The sequence below is a fragment of the Drosophila miranda genome (assembly GCF_003369915.1).
Source record: "Drosophila miranda strain MSH22 chromosome Y unlocalized genomic scaffold, D.miranda_PacBio2.1 Contig_Y1_pilon, whole genome shotgun sequence".
Taxonomy (NCBI): Eukaryota; Metazoa; Arthropoda; class Insecta; order Diptera; family Drosophilidae; genus Drosophila; species Drosophila miranda.
Genome location: NW_022881603.1, coordinates 23,409,362 through 23,434,410, shown reverse-complemented (window position 1 = coordinate 23,434,410; position 25,049 = coordinate 23,409,362). Strand labels below are relative to the sequence as shown.

General features: G+C 46.4%; 1 protein-coding gene across 3 annotated transcripts; it reads right to left on the bottom strand.

The window, feature by feature from the left end:
* Positions 1-6,036: 6,036 nt before the first annotated feature.
* Positions 6,037-24,074, bottom strand: LOC117191069. 3 transcript variants are annotated; one of them, XM_033396037.1, is made up of 2 exons: positions 24,057-24,074; positions 6,037-6,911 (listed from the first exon to the last, which is right to left on the bottom strand). In XM_033396037.1, exon 2 carries the CDS (start codon positions 6,885-6,887, stop codon positions 6,351-6,353), a length of 537 nt encoding a protein of 178 aa, XP_033251928.1. In that variant the 5' UTR covers positions 6,888-6,911; positions 24,057-24,074; the 3' UTR covers positions 6,037-6,350. The 3 variants fall into 3 exon arrangements, with proteins under 3 accessions (XP_033251928.1, XP_033251926.1, XP_033251927.1); XM_033396035.1 differs by lacking the exon at positions 24,057-24,074 and adding an exon at positions 12,621-13,208; XM_033396036.1 differs by lacking the exon at positions 24,057-24,074 and adding an exon at positions 6,963-7,050.
* Positions 24,075-25,049: the final 975 nt, after the last annotated feature.

Here is a 25,049-nt window from a genome sequence, read left to right as displayed (position 1 = left end):
GCAGAGGTGCAGGTCAGGACTTTGCAGGCACTGCCAGGCCAAACACCACACGCTACTCCACATTCCATCGGAAACTGGTGCTTCATCTTCCTCTTCACCGGTCGAGGAATCGATCCAGCAAGAGGCCGCGACTGTGCTTCTAGCAAGCGGATGTTCTAGCCCTCCCCCCTCGATCCAGAAGTCTCAGCCTAGCCAGAACGTGTTGCTACCTACTGCCCTCGTCCATGTAACAGATCGTTATGGAGCACTTATCCCTTGTCGTGCCATTTTGGATTCTGCATCACAGGCAAACTTTGTAACATCTAGACTTGCTAATCAGTTGCAGTTGGATCACCGCTCGTCTTATGTTAACATCTCCGGTATCGGAGATTCCATTCTACCTTCGAGCAAGTCTGTACATATAGTTGTACAATCCCAGGACGCAAGCTATCGAGCTTCCTTCGCTGCAATTGTCACCAACTCAATTACGGAAATGCAGCCTAACTTCGGCCTAGACGCAAAGGATTGGCCCATGCCGAATAATCTAAAACTAGCCTAATTTCTCCAAGCCCCAACGTATCGATCTGTTGATAGGTTGTGGTTTGTTCTTCGATTTAATGTGCGTCGGACAGATTCGACTATCAGACCAATTGCCAACATTGCAGGAGACAAAACTTGTTTGGATAGTGTCAGGAAGCATTGATAGCTCGGAGAATAAGCGTGCAGTTTTAGCCGCTTTTGAAAATTCCTCTTGCATCTCTAATGACGATTTTCGGCCCACAACGCTGGAGTACCAAAACTTAGAGCAGCAATGCAGGAAGCAGCTGCTCGAGTGCCAGGTGCAAGTGGAAAAACTGCGATCGGAGAATCAGGAACTTCAGCGCGAACTTTTCGATACATTAAAAACCTACATATCCACGCTAAATGAAATTCAACTTTCAACAATTTCTACATTGCCAAATTTCCTGCCATTCTATGCAATTACAGAGGTTCCCGATGATCAAGATGTAATCACGACAAGGCGCCTTCGTAAAGAAGCGCCGATTGCTGCATTCGACGATCATCCCAGCGTAGCCGCCAGCTGCGCCCAAGCAAGCATCTTCAAAAGGGCCGTTAGAAAAATAGCGGTTCTGCCCCTTCAGGATGGATCTGTTGAAAGCCTTTGCCTTCCAACGGGGGGTGAATGTTCGGAGCAGAACCCAGCCGATTTGCTGCTAGCCAAATAGCACCTAATTCTTGGCCCTCAGCCGCTTATTTTGTTTGTTACTTATGTCTATATCACTCATTTGTTTGTTAAAGCTTTGCGCGTGCTTGCCCTGCTAAATGCTCTCTGCCAGCTCGCTCTTCGCTATCTCCGCTTTGCGTCTGCATACCGACGTCGGCCGAGCGAAGCTGCGCTCAGCGATCGGAGCGGCAATGTAAAGGGCAGGCAAGCCACACTTGCAATTTGGATGTCACGCATTAAAGAACATATCGTAATTTTATAAAAAACATTATCTCCACAGTTTCAATTGCACAATCGAACCCCAGCCCATTTCATAGCACTTGAGGAGAGTGAAAGATAATTGGTTTAGTCATTTCCTTCGAAACGAAATTCAATTACGGGAAGCCGCAAGACAACATGCCGGAAAAGCGGAAAAGCATTTCGACAAATTGGCAAAGGCCACAAAAGGCAGGGCACAGGGCATGGCAGGGCAGGGCAGAAGCAGAAGCTGAAGCCCGGTAGCTGGAACCGTTGTGTGTGCAGCGTGCGGTTGACAAAGCCGCAGAGCGATCGACGGAACCGTCAACCCCGCTCTCCGTTCGCTTCCGTCCGCTTCCGCGTCCACTTCCGTTCCGTCCGTGTTTTATGGTTTTCGCACCTCGTCTTCCGTTCGTCGGCTTTGGGTCGCTCGGGTCGCCGTTCGCCGATCGCCAGTCGTCGTCTGTCAGCGGATATTCTACTTTACATAAGCGGCATTTCCTCAATTTTCCCGGTCTTTATATGATTTATTTGATTTGCCGGTTTGTCTGCCCCTGGCCTCGGCCACAGAAAGATAGAGAGATTATGAATCAATATTTGATTACGGGTCGGAGTGGGGCGAATGATTAATCATAATTTGATTTCGAAGATAGTAGTCTTTGTGGCTGGCCGCATTTGGAAGACAAAGCCACAGCTACATTTATTGAGGATCAGCGACAGGAGCCACAGGGAACCGCTACACATCCCCTTCTGTCGCTGCCTCTGAATTCACATGTGCCTCATCCTATTTACCTGCAGAAGGACGACTTCGGTTACTCCAGCCTCCAGCTCAGGGTTCACCCCTCAGTTGTGGATTCAACTGAAATGAAGTTACAACTGTTACAATTTCAGTTGAAATTCCTGGTTGGTGTCCCTTCCTGGCCGCAGATTCCTCTGAAGCGTCAGCTGCTGGACATGCCCAGAAGTTGCCCATGCCCATGCCCGTTGCCCTGTGCCTCTTCTTTTGTGGCATGTGTCAGGTTGCGACATCTGTTTTACAAGGTAAGCGGCTGAACAGTTCGGCTCTGTGTATGGGTCTGGTCTGCTGAGGTCGGGGCTCATTTGTCTCACTTCCTTTGCCTTTAACTACATCCCGGATGCTCCCGAAAACAGAGCCAAACTGCACCAAATGCAAACTTACAAAAAATCGAGCGACAATGAGCCACATGGAGCGCGTCAACGGCAGCAGCATCAGAAGCAGTAGCAGGAAGAGCAACGTGATTCACGTATCTGTATCTGAGAATCTATGGATCTATGCATCTGTGCGTCTGTCTATGCATCTGTGTGTCTGTTCATTCATAGAAGACACACAATACAAAAAGAACGAGGGGGAACGTTGTGAGTTGCTGCGGACACCGCAACTCTACATTTATACTTAGTCAGTATGGCTCTCCTCCGGCAGACGCCGCTAATATTAAACGACACGACAAAGAGTGCGTTCGAGAGAGTCAGAAAATCAGTCTGAGCGTGATGTCGGGCGCTGCGTAGCCACTGCAAATAGATTTCTTGCTTTTGGCTATACAAATTATCCGATCTGATCCAGATTCAGCAACCGGATAGATATGGTCATTCTCTATGATTAGGCGTTTTTAGTTTTTTCGAATCTGCAATATTGTGGATGCAACAGATTTTCGTCCTTTGTGGGGGCGGAAGGGGGTTGGGCGAAATTTTGAGATATACGTTTTAAAGTGGGATCTAACAGAAGTGCGGATACCAAATTTGGTTACTCTAGCCTTAATAGTCTCTGAGATTTGTGGATGTCCCAGATTTTCGTCCTTTGCGGGGGCGGAAGGGGGTGTGGCGAAATTTTGAAACAAACTCGTCTCGGTCCGATATATAAGGAGTGTGGATACCAAATTTGGTTGCTATAGCTTTTATAGTCTCTGAGATCTAGGCGCTAATGTTTTACTCTAAGCAAAGCCGGCTATGCTACGTGTGTGTTAGAGAGAGACAGGGCGAGAAAAAATGAAATTGTTTTCTTGATGCTGGCTATAATAATAATACGATGTTATTCAAACTCTGCAGCCTAAAAGATATGGTCATTCTCTACGATTCTGCGTTTTTGGTTTTCTCGTATCTTCGAAATTGTGGATGCCACAGATTTTCGTCCTTTGTGGGGGCGGAAGTGGGCGGGGCGAAGTTTTGAAATATTTTTGTAGCAGTGACATATCACAGAAGTCTGGATCCAAAACATCGTTGCTCTAGCTCTTATAGCACTCTTTGAGCACTAGGCGCTCATAGGGACGGACAGACGGACAGACGTACGGACGGACAGACGGACAGACAGTCATGACTCAATCGACTCGGCTATTGATGCTGATCAAGAATATATATACTTAATGGGGTCGGAAACGATTCCTTCTGGACGTTACACACATCCACTTTTACCACAAATCTAATATACCCCAATATTCATTTTGAGTATCGGGTATAAAAACAGAAACCAAACAGTGGAAAAATTATGACAATAACGGATAACGATAATCAGCATCCGTAGTCAAATAGAACCCGGATGGAAAGATAGAAAGATATATACATACATAGCGATAGAGAGGGAATGAGAGAGATAGATAGAGAGAGAGAGAATTCAAAGCGCTCCATCCGCCCGTGCATCCGCTCATTTCATTTGGGTTTTTATACCCGATACTCAGCGCCAAGTGCTCAAAGACTATAAGAGCTAGAGCAACGATGTTTTGGATCCAGACTTCTGTGATATGTCACTGCTACAAGAACACTTCAAAACTTTGCCCCGCCCACTTCCGCCCCCACAAAGGGCGAAAATCTGTGGCATCCACAATTTCGAAGATACGAACAACTAAAAACGCAGAATCGGAGAAGATGACCATATCTTCTAGAGAGCAAAATCTGAACCAGATCGTATAATTATTATAGCCAGAATCAAGAAAACAATTTCATTCTTTCTCGCTCTGTCTCTCTCTAACACACAGGTTTCATGGTCGGTTTGGCCAATTGCAAAATATGAGTTCAAGGATCTCAGAACCCATAAAAGCTAGAGCAACCAAATTTGGTATCCACACTCCTGTGATATCGGACCTTGATCGTTTTGTGTCAAAATTTCGCCACACCTCCTTCCGCCCCCGCAAAGGACGAAAATCTGGGGCATCCACAAATCTCAGAGACTATTAAGGATAGAGTAACCAAATTTGGTATCCGCACTTCTGTTAGATCTTACTATAAAACGTTTATCTCAGAATTTCGCCCCACCCCCTTCCGCCCCCACAAAGGACGAAAATCTGTTGCATCCACAATATTGAGGATACGAGAAAACTAAAAACGCAGAATCATAGATAATAATCATATCTATCAGATTGCTGAATCTTGATCAGATTAGATGATTTTTATAGCCAAAAGGAACAAATCAATTTGCACTGGCTACGCAGCCCCCGACGTCACGCTCAGACTGATTTTCTGTCTCTCTCGCACGCACTCTTTGTCGTGTCGTTCAATATTAGCGGCGTCTGCCGCAGGAGAGCCATACTGACTTAGTATCGGGTATAACTGTAGAGTTGCGGTGTCCGCTGCATCTCACAACGTTCCCCCTCGTTTGCAAATGCTGTGTTGCTACTGAAATGGGGGCTAAATTGGGAATCGTGGCTTTAAAAACCAGATGAATAGTTGAATGGTTAGATAGATGACAGATCTCTCAGCTACCCCTTTCCATTCCCTCTTTATTTACTATAAAGTGACTCCATTTTCCCCGCCCAGTCCATCCACCATTAATCACACACACGGAAAACAGGGTCTTCTGAAAATAAACACTTTCGTGGTGATCTGATCTATGTATGGCCTAGGCCTAAACAAATTTTGTCATTAACTTCTGGCCAGCAATAACAAAGAGTTTATTGCACTTGTCGGTGTGTGTCTGTACCTCTGTGTGAGTGTGTGGGGGCACTTTTCCCCCTTTCGATCCCAGTCCCTAAGTTTATGTTAATGATGTGTTAATTGGGCAAACGTATGTCACTTGTCAATGCGCGGGTTTGCTGGGGGAATTGGGAAAGACATAAACAGAACATAAAGCACAGAAGATCTCTTCTTTTAGGAATTTGGTATCGCCTGGTAAGTGTTCCGTTGGACAGGGGAGGAGACAGAGATCAGAGACCAAAATAAACCACATTTATTCTAAAATTCACAGCGAGTGAGTGGCCTCAGAGACTAAAAGACTAAAAGAGCTTGGATGCAGCAGTGGATATTCGACTATAACGACTATATATTTAATATGCCTACCAAGAATTTAGATGCAAAAGAATCTACAAAGCATTCCCCTCTAACTGCGGATTGTATATCAAGGCTGTTTGCATATCTACAAATTTATTTGAGTACATTCTGCCGTATGATTTTTTGTGTTTCAGCGTCATGCATGTAGGGATTATATGTATAGATCTTGAATCTATATTTGTGAGTGGAAATTCGATCCTTAGTTCCCTTAGTTGGGTACACAGAAATTCATTTATATATCTTCAATTTCATTTCATACTTGAAACTTTTATAATTCCATTCCATCTCCAATTACAGATGCAAAGCCAAGCCACGTTTTCATTTATAAAATTTCATTTTATATTTTCATCATATGCGAACTTAATCAACTAATAGGACAGCATTTGAGCTCCACTTCCGCTCCAGATTCAACTTAAATAAGAAGAAATAAATAAGAAGAGAACCAGAGCCAGAGCAAGAGCCAGAGCTTCTTTGACAACATCGAAATGCAGATTTAATGGCTAAGACTTAATCAACGAGAGCACTAGCGACTAGTCATTACAACTAACTGAACTAAAGCTAGCCTAAGCGAACCCTAGATTATGTACAACCAGTGAGAAGTTGAAGGACCTCGGTACGGGTGGGATGAGGTCCCCTAGGAGAGCACGGCCATGGCGCGGGCCAGGCGCACGCGGAAGTCCCGGTAGAGCATCTTGCCCCCGACGGGCACCCGGCACAGGTACATGTCGAGGCTCATCAGGCAGAGCGCCTTGCCGTTCATGGGGAACTTCTGTGGCAGCTCGGGCGTCACCTCCAGGCCTTCGGAGACGGCCATGTTGATCAGCCACTTCCACACGTCGGCCCGCGTCCAGTCGCGGGGATCCAGCGGCAGGCCATCCGATCCCATGGGATGCGGCAGGCTGGTCGTGGGGCTCATTATGATGTCGTCACCCGATCCCGTCATGGTCAATCGGTTGTTGTTGTGGTCGTCGGAGCTCAGCAGCGACACGCCGCCACGACACTTGTCCAGCACGTGGTGGTAGGGATGGTGGTGGTGGTGGTGACGCTTGGACGATGGCGTTGTTGGCGTCCCACTGCCCACGGCCCACAGCTCCTGGGCGGCATTCTCCTGGGATAGATCCAGGGGCGGGACACGTCCGGCATACTTTGGATAGCTGGCCTCCACTTGCATGGTGATTGTGGGTCGAGTTCTTGTCTGCAAGTGAAAGAAAGAGAGTCATTTTTGCGATTAGTGGCGGTGACTCACTTGTCGCTCAAGGGGCGGGAGCCCCTGGCGGAAGGGGAGTTGGGCGGGGCCTGGCAGCGGAAAGGGGGTTAATGCACATGGGGCTGGGCTGGGTGACTGAATAGCTTTCACGAGCTGGCAATTGCTTTAACCGCAACGGCAGCAAAAATGTAAATACAAATACTAACACGCATAAAACGAATCAATGGATGAGATGCAGCGACGACTAGGAGATACCCTCTGAGCTGGTTTGATATCTGTGTGCTCTTTCATAAAAAGAAATATAATTGTGTCTATAACTGATACCCCTGAGATCCATAGGTTCTATAGGCCTGTCACATACACCCAGCCGAAGGCAGTATACCCTTTTTCTCCAGGATTACAGGGAGTCGAATAATACTCATCCGCAAGTTACTCATGGGGGTTTACTCATTCGCCACTCCACTTAGAGTATCCAAAGTTCGCAATGGAAGAACTTTGTTAGTTCTCCCTCTCTCTCTCTCTCTCTCGCTCTTTCTCTTCTTTTCTTGCTGTCTCTCTCTCTGCATGAAATGATATTTTGTTATTAAATCTGACCTTGTTGGCGGATGGCAGAAATGGGCGTCATCCGCATCGAGGCGTCGGGTCGCACGCGAAAGGAAGCGCTGAATAATGATTACCCAGCGCTGCTGTCATATCGATCAGCGGTCACATTCTGCTGACAGAGAGGGGACGGGGGGGCGGGAGAGGCGGACGGATCTGACATAGAAACGCAGGCAGAGAATGACTGCGATTGCGATTACCAACAGACCGTAGACAGAACGGAATGGAACGGAACGGCGGCATGACTTGCGGCATCTGGGCGCTTGCTGGTGGCGCCTGAACGGCTGGCGGTGGCGATGAGGTCGCCGCAGCCAGAACATTGGCCAGCGATGTGGCATTGAGGGCGTGGGGGGAGCTGCTGCTGCTAGGATTAGGATGCTAGGATGCTGGCTGGAGGAGGCAAAACAAGACCGATTTTGAATCAGCAAGGGAACATCCGCCGACGGACGGCATAAAGGGTGTCAATGCGAATGCGAATGTGAATGGAAGTGGAAATGGCAATGGGAATGAGAACGGGATGGGGAAGGGAAGCCAAGAGAGCGGAAGCCGGCGGCCCAGCTCCGAGCGCCGAGATTTAAGGGCTCGCTGTGTGGAACAGTCAGAGGACAGAGGAAGCGGGGCCAGCGCCGGGGAGAACCTTTTAATAGTTTTCCGGAATACCCATGCGAGCTTCCGTCCAAGGAAGTGCGTAAAGGAGTCGCCTCGCTGTAGGGGGAATCATTTTTCATTACACACTCCGCTGCCAACGGCAGTGGCACTGGAAGGGCGCCACATTTCCCACGTAATTCTGGATACCATGGGCTATGGGGCAAACAAATGAACTGCTGAATCAACAGAATATGAAAAGAGTTGTCGGAACCACCGCACACATCGCTTTGGGATGAATGCCAGTTGTTGTTGGGGTCTCTTGTGTGATTGTTTGTTCTGGACCCGAAAATATGTTTATGCTAAACATGTTGGTGCACCGGAGCAGGTTGAATGAGCTCCCAATCGAACTCTAAGATGGGACTAATGCGCCACCAAAAGCCCCCATTACGACCCACGCTTATCAACCGAATGGAGACTCACTAGAGCGGATGCCATAAACTATTCCAAGGGACAGCATTAGAAGATAGGTAGAGGTGGGAGATCGAAGCCCCCGCAGGAGAATGATTCCAACTATTGCCGAACTTCAGGCGATTTCGAATTCAAATTGTTGAGATGAAAAGTGATGGGGCATTTCCGCACAGCGCTGGAAGGAAATTTGAGTTGCCACTGCCACGATTCGGGTCGGAGAAGTCAATGGAAAAGAGTGTGAAAAGCTTGTAGGTGAGACGACGATGACTACGATTATTCCTCATCAAATGCCAAATGCCAACCATCAAACGGGAATGTCGTTCACCCACAGAGTGATTGATTCGTTGTGGCAGGAACAGCAGTAGCAGTGGCGGGAGCAGTGGCGGGAGCACATGGCACCGTGGCAATGACATTCGCCTGATCGAGAACAGAACTCGTGTTGAGCACGCGTCGCATTTTCACGCTTCGTCTTTGTCTTGTTGGGGTTAGATGGCAGGGCAGGGGAAATGGTTTTCTGTTACTATTTGGTGTTCGCTTTGTCCGTTGACAAAGTCAATGACAGGAAGTGGAATGAATCGTCTGTGCAATGCTCGCATATCCGCCTCAGCCTGCGCACACAGGATGCAGTTAAGCCTCACACCCTATTCGTCTCTCTCTCTCTCTGTCTCTTTTTTCCAAGGAAATACTGACACACACACACACACATACACAAGTGCAGATAAATGAGGAAATGTGCGATACTTGCGCCAGTTTTAATTACATTCACGAAATACACTCACTGTCCCTGTCTTTCGTAGCTACTTAGTGGCAGCTACTAAACAAACAACCACGCAAACATACACCCACACAATTGGGACCTGGAAACATGCCGTCTTTGAGTGTGCAAAAGACAAACGAAACGTAAAAAATCGTAATTTGAAGTTCGTAAAAATGACGCGTTTCCTGTCATTTTGGCGAGCACTTTAAGTGCGTAATTTGCTATCCACAAATATGTACGAGTGTTGTATGTGTATTTTTCTGTCGGCTTGTGTCTTGTCTGCTCTGCTCTGTTCTGTTCTGTCGGCGGGTGTTTACGACGGGTCCCATCCCAAGGCAATCTCCGTTTCCGCTCCCACATCTCGTATTTCCGCATTCTCAAAACAGAATCTTGGTACATTTATCATGGAAGCTGACATATGTAATTCGCTTATTATTTACACGTTTATCATCTTCAAATATGGGAGACCTTTCTCTTTCATTTAAATTCAAATTAAATATAAATTTAAATTTAAATTTAAGTTTTCCTAGTCTTTGGGATCCTTAGTGCTGCTCTCTAATTGCCGAATAAAATTGCATTTTAATAGAAAAGTTTACATCTCTTGTCAGATAATTATCATTTTGCTTACAATGCTGTAAACATGATTAAACATGCAAACGCAAAATGGTTTTGTCTATTTTCTTGGCTAGATTTCAAGGCAATAAACTCGTCCATTCATCGGAGTACAAGCGATGCAAAAACACCAGACGACAGATGATAATCTGCTGAATATTTTTTTAATAATAAACATTTTTGCCAGCCGCAGTCGCACTCAAGCAACCGAACCGGATTCCATTTATGCACATGTTGCTGTTGCCGTTGCTGTTGCTGATGCCGTTGCTGTTGCTGTTGTGAGGCGGCTGCGTCTGGCGGCGGAATCGGGATCGCCGTCTGCCCGACGTCTGCACACTGACAGTCGCCGACGCTTGTCCCCCCTACATCATTTCGCCATCAGTGCTGCAGCCCCACAGAGCTGTCGTGATGGACGGATGTGTGACGACTTTCGGTCTTGTTGTCGCTGATGCGTTCAGAAAAATACAGCCAAATGGCGCCAAATGCATCTCGGAATAGCCTCTCGAAGTCTTTTAAGTTGTTCAGTGGGAGAGTACGAGTAAATCAAGGGGAGGGACGACTGCGTTCACGCCGCGCACGTGTCAAGGTGTAGTGAGGCATGCACATTCGGTCTGTCCTGCAGCTGCAAAGATTACAGAGAATTTGTGTGTGTCTGTGTGCTGCTCACCCTCCCTTTCATTGTAGGTCTCCATCTCCATCCCTCTGCGCATATCCTTTGCCCATGCGCGCGCATTCAATAAGGAGGAGAAGCAGAACAGAACGGAGCCCTGCAGGAGAGCCACAGAACAGAGCAGAGCAGACCAGACCACAGCGGAGGGAGGCTAACAATCGAGCTGAATGCATCTTTATCGACTTGGCCACAAAAATTTCTTTTTTGCAGCTGCCGTCTTGGTATTTTAAGTGTCGCTTTGTGTGCGTGTGTGTGGGGCAGTGGTAGTGGTTCTCGTTGCGGTTCTCTCCATTCTCTTTCTCTATAGCGTTCTTAGGAGAGAGATTTCTGCTGTTCTACTACAAATGTTTTGGCTTGAAATAAGGACTAAAGCCGCTTAACTTTGAGTAAACCTTTAAGATGGTTCTTAACTTGTACGAAATCTTCATTATCTTGATATGTTTGCAGCTGCACTTCAAAGAAATCTTTCACATAGACTTTAGGGTCTTTGAAATATTCATTAGCTGTAGATTTTTGCAGCCAAAAGAAAGCTCTATTTTACCAGAAATTAAGATTTAACATTGGTTTATTCCTTAAAAAAGATTTCAGCTTGTTCCAGCACCTTTAGTGCTGACCTTAAAATTTTTGAACTACTATAATCTTTCCATTAACTCTACAGACTTTGAATATACATATCGGTCAGACCTAATGCTTGCAACACTTTGGAGCACATCTTTAGAGGTCAATTAGCCAAAGCCACAAAAAACGAGAGCGAACGTTGTGAGTTGCTGCGGACACCGCAACTCTACATTTATACCCGATACTTAGTCAGTATGACTCTCCTCCGGCAGACGCCGTTAATATTAAACGACACGACAAAGAGTGCGTTCGAGAGAGACAGAAAATCAGTCTGAGCGTGACGTCGGGCGCTGCGTAACAACTGAAAATTGATTTGTTCCTATTGGCTAAAAAAATGATCCGATCTGATCCAGATTCAGGAATCTGATAGATATGGTCATTATCTATGATTCTGCGTTTTTAGTTTTTTCGTATCTTCAATATTGTGGATGCAACAGATTTTCGTCTTTTGTGTGGGCGGAGGGGGTAAGGCGAAATTGTGAGATAAACGTTTTATAGTGAGATCTAACAGGAGTGCGGATACCAAATTTGGTTACTCTAGCGTTAATTGTCTCTGAGATTTGTGAATATTCCCAGATTTTCGTCCATTGCGGGGGCGGAAGGGGGTGTGGCGAAATTTTGAAACAAACTTGTCTCGGTCCGATATATTAGGAGTATGGATACCAAATTTGGTTGCTCTACCTTTTATAGTCTCGGAGATCTAGGCGCTAATGTTTTACTCTAAGCAAAGCCGACTATACTACGTGTGTGTAGAGAGAGACAGGGCGAGAAAAAATGAAATTGTTTTCTTGATGCTGGCTCTAATAATAATACGATCCAATTCAGATTCTGTAGTCTAAAAGATATGGTCATTCTCTACGATTCTGCGTTTTTGGTTTTCTCGTATCTTTAAAATTGTGAATGCCACAGATTTTCGTCCTTTGTGGGGGCGGAAGTGGGCGGGGCGAAGTTTTGAAATATTTTTGTAGCAGTGACATATCACAGAAATCTGGATCCAAAACATCGTTGCTCTTGCTCTTATAGTCTTTGAGCACTAGGCGCTGAAGGGGACGGACAGACGGACAGACGGACGGACGGACAGACGGACAGACAGACATGGCTCAATCGACTCGGCTATTGATGCTGATCAAGAATATATATACTTTATGGGGTCGGAAACGATTCCTTCTGGACGTTACACACATCCACTTTTACCACAAATCTAATATACCCCAATACTCATTTTGAGTATCGGGTATAAAAATCAGACAGACCCACCAACAAAATGCTGGCTAATAGATTGAACCTTCAAATCGATTTTTGGGTATTTTTTTGGTTGGTTGGAGTGCTAACGAGGGCCATAAACGAAGCCTGAATTCGCTCGAAAATATGTAAACCGACTTACCTTGATCGGAAAATGAACGAATGTTAATCCAACAATAGTTTGTTTTGGCAATCCGCTTCGGTAGTGGAACTTCCGATTCGTTTATGTTTTTACGAGCTATCTCTTTTGTTGATGGAAGCTTCCTGCTTGGAATTATTAACTATATGTTTGATATGTATATAATATTTTTAAGAAATTGCACTTTTTGTCGCTTGTCTTGGCTTTCGCTTCAAGCGCTCTCTCTCCCTCTCTCTCTCTCTGTCTGTCTCTTTTGTATCTTTCGGATACGTTTCACAATTTTTGCAGCATGTAACGTATTTTTCACGCTTTGAACTACTTTTTCTATTTCGCTTTGGCTCGAGTTTTGAAAGTTTTTGTTGTTGTTTGCTGCTGCTGCTGCAATTTGCTTCGTTTTTCACTTAACACGATTTGTGGCTTTTGGTTTTTGGGTGGTAAATCCAGTTTGCAAACTGCAATGTTGTGTGTGCGACTACGAGTATCTTCGTATCTGACGGCTGAGTAATGCGCTCGTGCTTTGGTGTATCTGTATCTACGGTCTGTTCGCGCGCACTCAACGTTTTCGACTGATAGCGATCGTGTCTGTGCAGCGAGTTTTGTTGCCTCGGCTCGTCTCTCTCTCTCGCTCTCTCTGTGCGCACAATAGACCTCCCTCTCTTGCGCTCACTGTGGTCTTGCTCTCTCTCGCTCTCTCTCTTTGTCTCTCAGCTGTTTTGGCCCGCCAGCTGTGGACATATTTGTAGATCGTTTGTATCTGGCAGTACGATGCCCGACCCGCATTTCTGGCTCTGACTGTTAAGCTGATTGAGTCAACATCTCTGAGGTCAATGAAAAGGTTTCAGAGATCGAAAAGGGCCAACAGGATGGGAAATGTGGGCTAACTTCTGCTGGATTCGATGGTTTTTGTTTAGAGATTAAGCGACTTTATAGAAGAGCGATTCAACATGGAAATTCAGTGTGAAACCCCTATGGATTATCCCTTTCATGTTCCAACCCTGTGCGGCTGTCATAGGGTGTTCATTAGATTTCAACTTCAAATACCATTTCCCCATTAGAGGACAACTCATCGTGGTGGCCCTTTGACTTGTCACCCAATTTATTCAAATTTCCATTACCATTTTCCATCAATTTATCATTTCACACTTCGTTACCAAAACCGAAACATGGTATGGAAAAGTGAGCACTCGCTAAAGCGAACTTATTTAGACAAGGGATTGGTGGAAAACTACTGGAAACTACTCTTAACTATGCCTCAACTATATCATTGGGACTATCTCTGACTCAACGTAAAGTCATCTCCTCTGTTAAAAAAGTAAGGCACTTCCCTCTTTCCGTTGCTTCTTTCCACCCAAGGGTAGTACTTCTTTCGATCGTGCACTGTGTATATTGCACTTCCACATATTAATAATGCATTCATTCATTCACTCATTCATTCACTCACTGATTCATTAATTTTTGTAGAATTTTCCCCGCTGACTAATTACGCAGCCATCGAGCATACACACGAGTATATCCATCGCATCCATGGACTCCCAGTAATTACAGGAAATCCTTTTTCCTGTCTCGCATTGAAAGCATTTATTTCAATGTAAATGATTCCAGACCTTAGGGCTTCCTCTCTCTTTTCGGAGTGACAGCCGCAGGATCGAAGCGGTCTGACTCGCATGCCAAGGCGAGGTCCTCTGAGGATCGTAGCATATCGACATTTGACTGGCTGTCAAGTGCGTGTATACCCTCCTTCTTTCATACTGAATCCTTTGGCTCCTCGCATGTCATAGGCCAAAGCGTGAAGTGAGATGATGACTCGGGTTACGACAGTACTTCTTTGGAAATGCCATCCAATCGATCGAGTTCCAGGATAACGCCCACGTCGGGCACGCGTATATGTACGTGAGGAAAGGCACCTCAGGATGGTCCTGCACTCAAATTGCAGCGCAGATGTTCCACCTTTGAAGTGGTGTCCTGTTGCGATCTCAAGTGCATCTAATGGCTTGTTTATCAGCAGTTGTCGATCTCTCGGCAAATAAATTGAGTTTTTCCTGCGTGTGCTCCTTTTTTACCTAATTGATTTCGGCGTCACTCTAATCAATTCTAATTGCTGGGCTATGCTGTGGAATGGCGGCCAATCCGCTTAGGAATGCTTCCAGGCAGAGGACAAACCCAGATACACATGCAGCTACTCATAATCTCTGGCTCATCCTGTCCACATACGATGCCTAGCAGCTGTCACGCATCCAATCGCATTCCACGAGTGTATTTCTATTGTCTGGCTAGGAATCTCGATAAGAATCGCCTCGGACAGGATGTGCAATGAGCATTGCATTGCCAAAAAGAGGAGAGAGGATGTTTATTTAGGCCCCAGAACGGACCTCGTACGTGACTCTGTGAGGTAATTCCTGTGTGTTCGCTCGTATGATAATTGCCCAAAGGAAAAATATTTGCTTAGTTTTGTTGGTTTTCAATTACGTTCGTGTTTGCGCATAAATAGAGTCTCGAAGTGAAGGAAGTAGTCCCCGGCCCGAGAAACGATCAGAGGCGATGGTTAATTTACACTTACATCTGGCGGATGGCATGGCGGAGATATTGCAGCTGGAGAACTCTTTGGGATAAGGGCTAGGGATCGGAGGCAGCGTGTGCCTTGGAAATATATCAAATTCCCAAATATATCCGTCTACTTTTGGATAGAGCATCGAAGCAGCCCCTCGAAGTAGACTAAACGATTAACGAGCCAGAGGTACATATTTACATATTTTCGAAATTTCCTCTGAAGATGTTTCACGTACCCCAAAGTCATTAAAGATCAACAAAAATATACAAAGGAGGACCAAAGAGACAGAGGGAGTGATGCTGGTGGTGGTGGTGCAGAGCGACGGGTGCAGATCCGAGCACCGGAGCGGAGAAGACAATAGAAACAACAAGCCGCAGAGCAGACTTCCGCTTTCGTTTCATAAATTCGGATTAAGGCATTTCCCAGTGATAACAATGAAAGTACATAAAGAGAACGACGTCGACGACGACGGTGAAGAAATACTCCGTGAATCTGATTAACGGCAACAATGAGAACTTATAAACGTGTCACGTAAATGGTTTGTGCACCATCCATTCCAGGCATTCAGGGGCAGCAGCACAGTAGTAAAGTAAAGTAAAGTAAAGTAAACCCACAAAACATGCCCCAGAACAAACACCACACCATGCCACAGCATGCCACAAGAGCGTGGTACGGGGTAAAGCTCACTGAATTGTCTCTGGAGGGAAATCTCAAATGAGGCGACGCCCTTTTGTTAGTTAAACTACTTATACAGATCTGCTCTGGGATTGTGGGATTGTAGGTGGGCACGGAAGTGAGTGGAGGGAGGGAGTTACGAAAATAAGGGATTACTTGAGGGTATTTATATACTTAATGATATGCCAAGGGAAACGGAAGCTGAAAGATGGTTAAAATCTAAATAGAAAGATTTCTGATTGATATAGGAATATCTATCTATAGATATCATTAGATACAAAGATTCCCTATAAACACAGAAATAAGTGATGCAGAAAAGAATCCAAATATATTAGATGATCGTATCCGACAGAAACATTTATATTCAATAGATCCTGCGATAAACTCTCACATCCGACAGATGCATCTGACATACATAATCTACAAGCAGACAAATAGATAGGTCAAACGACAAACACAATCCGCAAATGTTTTTATCATGCAAACTAAACAACTGACAGATACATTTGGGCAAACACAATTAGAACGAGGGGGAACGTTGTGAGTTGCTGCGGGCACCGCAACTCTACAGTTATACCCGATACTAAGTCAGTATGGCTCTCCTCCGGCAGACGCCGCTGATATTAAACGACACGACAAAGAGTGCGTGCGAGAGAGACAGAAAATCAGTCTGAGCGTGACGTCGGGCGCTGCGTAGCCACTGCAAATTGATTTGTTCCTATTGGCTATAAAAATGATCTGATCTGATCCAGATTCAGCAATCTGATAGATATGGTCATTATCTATGATTCTGCGTTTTTAGTTTTCTCGAACGTGCAATATTGTGGATGCAACAGATTTTCGTCGTTTGCGTGGGCGGAAGGGGGTGGGGCGAAATTTTGAGATACACGTTTTATATTAAGATCTAACAGAAGTGCGGATACCAAATTTGGTTACTCTAGCCTTAATAGTCTCTGAGATTTTTGAATATCCCCAGATTTTCGTCCTTTGCGGGGGCGGAAGGGGGTGTGGCGCAATTTTAAAACAAACTCGTCTCGGTCCGATATATTAGGAGTGTGGATACCAAATTTGGTTGCTCTAGCTTTTATAGTCTCTGAGATCTAGGCGCTAATGTTTTACTCTAAGCAAAGCCGGCTATGCTACGTGTGTGTTAGAGAGAGACAGGGCGAGAAAAAATGAAATTGTTTTCTTGATTCTGGCTATAATAATTATACGATCTGGTTCAGATTCCGCAGTCTAAAATATATGGTCCTTCTCTACGATTCTGCGTTTTTAGTTTTCTCGTATCGTCGAAATTGTGGATGCCACAGATTTTCGCCTTTTGTGGGGGCGGAAGTGGGCGGGGCAAAGTTTTGAAATATTTTTGTAGCAGTGACATATCACAGAAGTCTGGATCCAAAATATCGTTGCTCTAGCTCTTATAGTCTTTGAGCACTAGGCGCTGAAGGGGACGGACAGACGGACGGACGGACAGGCGGACAGACGGACAGACGGACAGACAGACATGGCTCAATCGACTCGGCTATTGATGCTAATCAAGAATATATATACTTTTTGGGGTCGAAAACGATTCCTTCTGGACGTTACACACATCCACTTTTACCACAAATCTAATATACCCCAATACTCATTTTGAGTATCGGGTATACCGAGGGGGAACGTTGTGAGTTGCTGCGGACACCGCAACTCTACAGTTATACCCGATACTAAGTCAGTATGGCTCTCCTCCGGCAGACGCCGCTAATATTAAACGACACGACAAAGAGTGCGTGCGAGAGAGACAGAAAATCAGTCTGAGCGTGACGTCGGGCGCTGCGTAGCCACTGCAAATTGATTTGTTCGTATTGGCTATAAAAATGATCTGAACTGATCCAGATTCAGCAATCTGATAGATATGGTCATTATCTATGATTCTGCGTTTTTAGTTTTCTCGTATACTCAATATTGTGGATGCAACAGATTTTCGTTTTTTGTGGGGGCGGAAGGGGGTGGGGTGAAACTTTGAGATACACGTTTTATAGTAAGATCTAACAGAAGTGCGGATACCAAATTTGGTTACTCTAGCCTTAATAGTCTCTGAGATTTTTGAGTATCCCCAGATTTTCGTCCTTTGCGGGGGCGGAAGGGGGTGTGGCGAAATTTTGAAACAAACTTGTCTCGGTCCGATATATTAGGAGTGTGGATACCAAATTTGGTTGCTCTAGCTTTTGTAGTCTCTGAGATCTAGGCGCTAATGTTTTACTCTAAGCAAAGCCGGCTATGCTACGTGTGTGTTAGAGAGAGACAGGGCGAGAAAAAATGAAATTGTTTTCTTGATGCTGGCTATAATAATAATACGATCCAATTCAGATTCCGCAGTCTTAAAGATATGGTCATTCTCTACAATTCTACGTTTTTGGTTTTCTCATATCTTTAAAATTGTGGATGCCACAGATTTTCGTCCTTTGTGGGGGCGGAAGTGGGCGGGGCGAAGTTTTGAAATATTTTTGTAGCAGTGACATATCACAGAAGTCTGGATCCAAAACATCGTTGCTCTAGCTCTTATAGTCTTTGAGCACTAGGCGCTGAAGGGGACGGACGGACGGACGGACGGACGGACGGACGGACGGACGGACGGACGGACGGACGGACAGACGGACAGACAGACAGGGCTCAATCGACTCGGCTATTGATGCTGATCAAGAATATATATACTTTATGGGGTCGGAAACGATTCCTTCTGGACGTTACACACATCCACTTTTACCACAAATCTAATATACCCCAATACTCATTTTGAGTATCGGGTATAACGAGGGGGAACGTTGTGAGTTGCTGCCGACACCGCAACTCTACAGTTATACCCGATACTTAGTCAGTATGGCTCTCCTCCGGCAGACGCCGCTAATATTGAACGACACGACAAAGAGTGCGTGCGAGAGAGACAGAAAATCAGTCTGAGCGTGACGTCGGGCGCTGCGTAGCCACTGCAAATTGATTTGTTCCTATTGGCTATAAAAATGATCTGATCTGATCCAGATTCAGCAATCTGATAGATACGGTCATTATCTATGATTCTGCGTTTTTAGTTTTCTCGAATGTACAATATTGTGGATGCAACAGATTTTCATCCTTTGTGTGGGCGGAAGGGGGTGGGGCGAAATTTTGAGATACACGTTTTATAGTAAGATCTAACAGGAGGGCGGATACCAAATTTGGTTACTCTAGCCTTAATAGTCTCTGAGATTTTTGAATATCCCCAGATTTTCGTCCTTTGCGGGGGCGGAAGGGGCTGTGGCGAAATTTTGAAACAAACTCGTCTCGGTCCAATATATTAGGAGTGTGGATACCAAATTTGGTTGCTCTAGCTTTTGTAGTCTCTGAGATCTAGGCGCTAATGTTTTACTCTAAGCAAAGCCGCCTATGCTACGTGTGTGTTAGAGAGAGACAGGGCGAGAAAAAATGAAATTGTTTTCTTGATGCTGGCTATAATAATAATACGATCCAATTCAGATTCCGCAGTCTTAAAGATATGGTCATTCTCTAAAATTCAGCGTTTTTGGTTTTCTCATATCTTTAAAATTGTGGATGCCACAGATTTTCGTCCTTTCTGTGGGCGGAAGGGGGCGGAGCGAAGTTTTGAAATATTTTTGTAGCAGTGACATATCACAGAAGTCTGGGTCCAAAACAGCGTTGCTCTAGCTCTTATAGTCTTTGAGCACTAGGCGCTGAAGGGGACGGACAGACGGACGGACGGACAGACGGACAGACAGACAGGGCTCAATCGACTCGGCTATTGATGCTGATCAAGAATATATACACTTTATGGGGTCGGAAACGATTCCTTCTGGACGTTACACACATCCACTTTTACCACAAATCTGTTATACCCCAATACTCCTTTTGAGTATCGGGTATAAAAAAAACGAGGGGGAACGTTGTGAGTTGCTGCGGACACCGCAACTCTACAGTTATACCCGATACTAAGTCAGTATGGCTCTCCTCCGGCAGACGCCGCTAATATTAAACGACACGACAAAGAGTGCGTGCGAGAGAGACAGAAAATCAGTCTGAGCGTGACGTCGGGCGCTGCGCGGCCACTGCAAATTGATTTCTTGCTTTTGGCTACAAAAATGATCCGATCTGATCCAGATGCAGCAATCTGATAGATATGGTCGTTATCTATGATTCTGCGTTTTTAGTTTTCTCGAATGTGCAATATTGTGGATGCAACAGATTTTCGTTCTTTGTGGGGGCGGAAGGGGGTGGGGCGAAATTTTGAGATACACGTTTTATAGTAAGATCTAACAGGAGTGCGGATACCAAATTTGGTTACTCTAGCCTTAATAGTCTCTGAGATTTTTGAATATCCCCAGATTTTCGTCCTTTGCGGGGGCGGAAGGGGGTGTGGCGAAATTTTGAAACAAACACGTCTCGGTCCAATATATTAGGAGTGTGGATACCAAATTTGGTTGCTCTAGCTTTTGTAGTCTCTGAGATCTAGGCGCTAGTGTTTTACTCTAAGCAAAGCCGCCTATGCTACGTGTGTGTTAGAGAGAGACAGGGCGAGAAAAAATGAAATTGTTTTCTTGATGCTGGCTATAATAATAATACGATCCAATTCAGATTCCGCAGTCTTAAAGATATGGTCATTCTCTACAATTCAGCGTTTTTGGTTTTCTCATATCTTTAAAATTGTGGATGCCACAGATTTTCGTCCTTTCTGGGGGCGGAAGGGGGCGGAGCGACGTTTTGAAATATTTTTGTAGCAGTGACATATCACAGAAGTCTGGGTCCAAAACAGCGTTGCTCTAGCTCTTATAGTCTTTGAGCACTAGGCGCTGAAGGGGACGGACAGACGGACGGACGGACAGACGGACAGACAGACAGGGCTCAATCGACTCGGCTATTGATGCTGATCAAGAATATATACACTTTATGGGGTCGGAAACGATTCCTTCTGGACGTTAGGTTAGGTTAGGTTAGGTTGAGGCGGCTGCCGGGCTCGCTCGGAACCCGTCACACTTAGGCCGGTTTCGGCCCGTTGTGATACCGCATAGGATCATTTCCTTCCTGCGTTGTGAGACTTCCTGTCAGCAATTATCCCAGCCAGATGCTCTCACAAAGTTCGCTATCCTCCTGGGACATAGTTTGGACATCTCTGAGATGTCGTGTAGAAAGGCTGAGCCCAGGTGCTGTAGCCTTCTTCTGCTGAGAGCTGGGCAGGAGCAGAACAGATGTTCCACTGTCTTCTCCTCTTCCTCGTCTCTACAGCTGCGACAAAAATCGTTATGTGGGGCCCCCAGCCTGTTAGCGTGGGTGCCTATTAGCCAGTGTCCCGTGAGGGAACGTGTGACCACGCTGCACCTTTTCCTGCTTAACTTGAGGAGCTCGGAGGTGCGCTTCATGTCCATGGTCGGCCATGTTTGCCGAGTTGTGCGACATCGTGGCACTGTTTGCCACATATCGTTGTTTAGTCGCTTGTATTGCTCCCTTATAATGAGCTTACAGGTGGCCATTGGCATACAGATATCCTCCTTGTCTTGGAGAAGGGGGATTGTAGTGCCAGATCTGGCCAGCTCGTCCGCTATACAGTTGCCCTCGATGTCCCGGTGGCCCGGGACCCAAATCAGGCTAATAGCAAATTGCTGAGCCATCTCGTGCAGAGATTTGCGGCAGTCTGCCACGGTGGCCGAGTTCGAGGAAATCGCGCTCAGCGATTTGAGCGCAGCCTGGCTGTCGCTATAAATGTTTAGCTTGGTTGCCGTGACGGCAGCCGCTTGTAGGCAGTCTAGAGCCTCCCTGATTGCTATGACTTCCGCTTGAAAGACACTGCAATGATCTGGGAGTCTGAAGGAATGCCTTATGCTTAGCTGTTCAGAGTAGATTCCCCCTCCGACTCTGTCGTCCAGCTTTGATCCATCTGTGAAGATGTTTATGGCCCCATCTGGGCCTGGGAGTCCCTCGAGCCATTCGTCTCTGTGAGGGATGATTGTGTCGAAGGGAGTGTCTGTGTACTCTCTTGGAACTTGGTAGTCTGTTTTTGAGGGGACGGTACTGCTATTATTTAATATGGCTGAGTGACCTATGCACTGTGTCACCCATTGATCTGAGTCTCTTAGACGTATTGCTGCTGCTTCTGCCCGTTCCTTTCCTGCGAGGTCAAGGCTCTGTAGGCATAGGATGGCATTTAGCGCATCATTTGGGGTGGTGCGAAGAGCTCCGCTGATGCATAGGGCGGCAGTCCGCTGGACTTTGCCCAGTTGCTTGGTGATCGCCCTTTTTGATAGGGCCGGCCACCACACCGTAACTCCGTAGAGTAGTATTGGTCTAACTATAGCTTGATATATCCATTGGACTATGCTTGGGATCATTCCCCATCTTAGCCCAATAGCTTTTTTGCATGTGTAGAGTGCAGTCATTGCCTTCTTCACTCTGTCTTTGACATTCAGGTTCCAGCTAAGCTTCTTGTCAATTACCAACCCTAAGTAACTGGCACTGTCGCTAAAGGAGAGCCTGCATCCTTGTAGTATTGGAGTGTTGAGGGGCGGGACCTTGTATTTATTTGTGAATAGTACGAGTTCCGTTTTTGAGGGATTTACTCCCAGACCGCGCGATTCTGTCCAATCCGACAGTTGCGCTAGCTTTGTGGACATTAAGACGCACAGTGTTTGGGGGTATTTCCCCGAGAAGATAATCGCAACGTCGTCCGCATAGGCCACGACATTGCAGCCCCCCCCTTCCAGGTCACATAGAATCTTGTTGACTGCTATGTTCCACAGAAGAGGAGACAGGACACCACCTTGCGGGGTGCCTCTGTTGACATACCTTGACTGGGCGGACGATCCCATCGATGATGTCACCGTCCTGCATGTGAGCAATTGATCAATGAGCATCACCAAGTGACGGTCCACCCCCAGGTCAGTCAGGGCTTCTGTAATGGCGCCCGGTACAACGTTGTTGAAAGCTCCCTCAATATCGAGAAAGGCTATGAGTGAGTACTCTTTGTGATGCAGAGATTTCTCTACCGCTGAGATCACTTCATGAAGAGCCGTTTCCGTGGATTTTCCTTTCCGGTAGGCATGCTGTGCGCCTGACAGCAACTGAGGGTGTATAGTTGTCCTCAGTTGCAGCCCGACGAGTCTCTCAAAGGTTTTGAGAAGGAAGGACGATAGGCTGATTGGTCTAAAGTCTTTTGCAGCTGAGTGCGAGGCTTTCCCAGCTTTGGGAATGAAGACTATCTTTGCCTTAAGCCATGTTCGCGGGATTGTACCCACAGCCAGTATCTTCCTGAAGATACCTTGTAGCCAGTTGATGGCCGTATCCCCGGCCTTCTGAAGTTGGGCCGGGATTACCTGGTCTGGGCCTGGCGATTTGAACGGGTTGAAGCTGTTTATTGCCCAGCTTATGTTACCTTTTGTGAGGATGTGATTTGTGAGGATCCATCGAGGTTACCGGTCCCTCTCCTGGAAGATGTGCCGTCTCGATGGTTGTGCACCCTGGAAAATGTGTGTCTAGTAGAATCTGCAGGGACTCCTCACTGGAGTTAGTGCACGTGCCGTCATTCCTTTTAAGATACCCTACCGAGGGGTTCGTTTTTGAGAGAATCTTGCGAAGCCTTGCGGCCTCTGACGTTTCCTCAATTTCCGAGCAAAATTTTTGCCAAGAGGCCCTTTTTGCTTTCCTTGTTTCCTTTTTATATAGTGACAGACTGATTTTGTAGTCTGCCCAGTGGCTCTCCTCGTTCGCGCTTTTGGCCCTGTTGAAGAGGGTCCTGCAGCTTTTACGTAGGATGTCTATTTGTTTTGACCACCAGGGGGGTTTCTTTTTCCCCCTAGGTTTGCTAGAGGGGCACGCTGCCGCGAAGGCTTTGTTGCATGCCTCTGTGAACCTGTTCACTAGGCGATCTAGGTCGTCTTTTGTGTCAGGGCATGATGGTGCTTTGGAGGGGAGTAAGTCCTCCAGGGCTGAGCTATATTTTTCCCAGTTGGCTTTCCTGGGATTAATATAGTCCTTAGGTTTCGGACACTCGAGGGATAGTGTGGTCTCGATGTATCTGTGGTCAGAGAAAGAGTGGTCATCAAGGACTTGCCAACTCTTGACTATGTCTAACAGGTTGGAAGACACTAGGGTGATGTCAATAACCTCCTGTCGATTTTTAATTATAAAAGTGGGGTCGTTGCCCCGATTACAAATAAATAGATTTGAGTTGAGGATGAAGCTGAAAAGTGACTCACCCCTTACATTTGTGTTCGAGCTCCCCCATTGAGTGTGGTGAGCGTTGGCATCGCAACCTATTAATAGGTCTATGTCCGACCTCTCGCTGTCGCTGGCTAGTTTGCGAACCAGGTCGTTGGGAGGATCGTTTCCCTCATGGGCCATGTAGGACGACATCAGCCTTAGATGTGTCCCTTTCAGCTCTAGGCTTGCCGCCGTGTTGTCGCTATCGCTATAGTTATGGAGCAGAAAGATATTAAGGTGCTTTCTGGCGAGAATGCAGGTGCGGGTTTTACCTTCATGTTCAGCTACAATTATCTTGTACTCCTTCGACCCTAGTCCACAAACCTTGTCTCCCACTATCCAAGGTTCCTGGATCAGGGCTACGTCTGCTCCGCTCTCTTCGAGGCGGAGTATAAGAGCAGCGGATGCTGCCTTACAGTGGTGGAGATTGATCTGAAGGAGCCTCAAGGACATCCTTAGTGTTCTCCACCACTGTAATGTCGGCATCCGGATCATCCTCGACTTCCTCGTGGCAACACATCGCCTCGAAGACGCATCTCAGCGTGCCATCGGTGGAGTAGCCCTCTGGGTCTATCTCTGTGTGATCGTCGGGTGCTTCGATCTCCGAGGCAGCGTCCTGCTCAACTGGCTTGTCGACAGGACGTGCCTCGGCCGCCGCATCCGACTTGTAGACCTTTACGGTCACAGAGCTGAACCCAAAATTGAGCTCGCCTTTGGCAGCCTCAATCGGGGCCAGCGACTCTTTGTTGAGGACGACCACCGCCTGGTTTGTGGGGCCCTGTGTCGTCTCAACTTTGACCACCTTCCAATCTGCTGTTGGGAGGTGGGGGTTGCATCTTTGCAACATTTTTAGGATGCGCTCCGGCTCCTTCATGGAGGCGGGCACCCAGACTCTCGCCCTTGGTCTACTGGGCACTTCGCTCCAGTCTACAGCGACGAGCTTCGCCCCTGGGTAGACTTCCCCGACTTGCGCTACCGCTGCTTTGTAC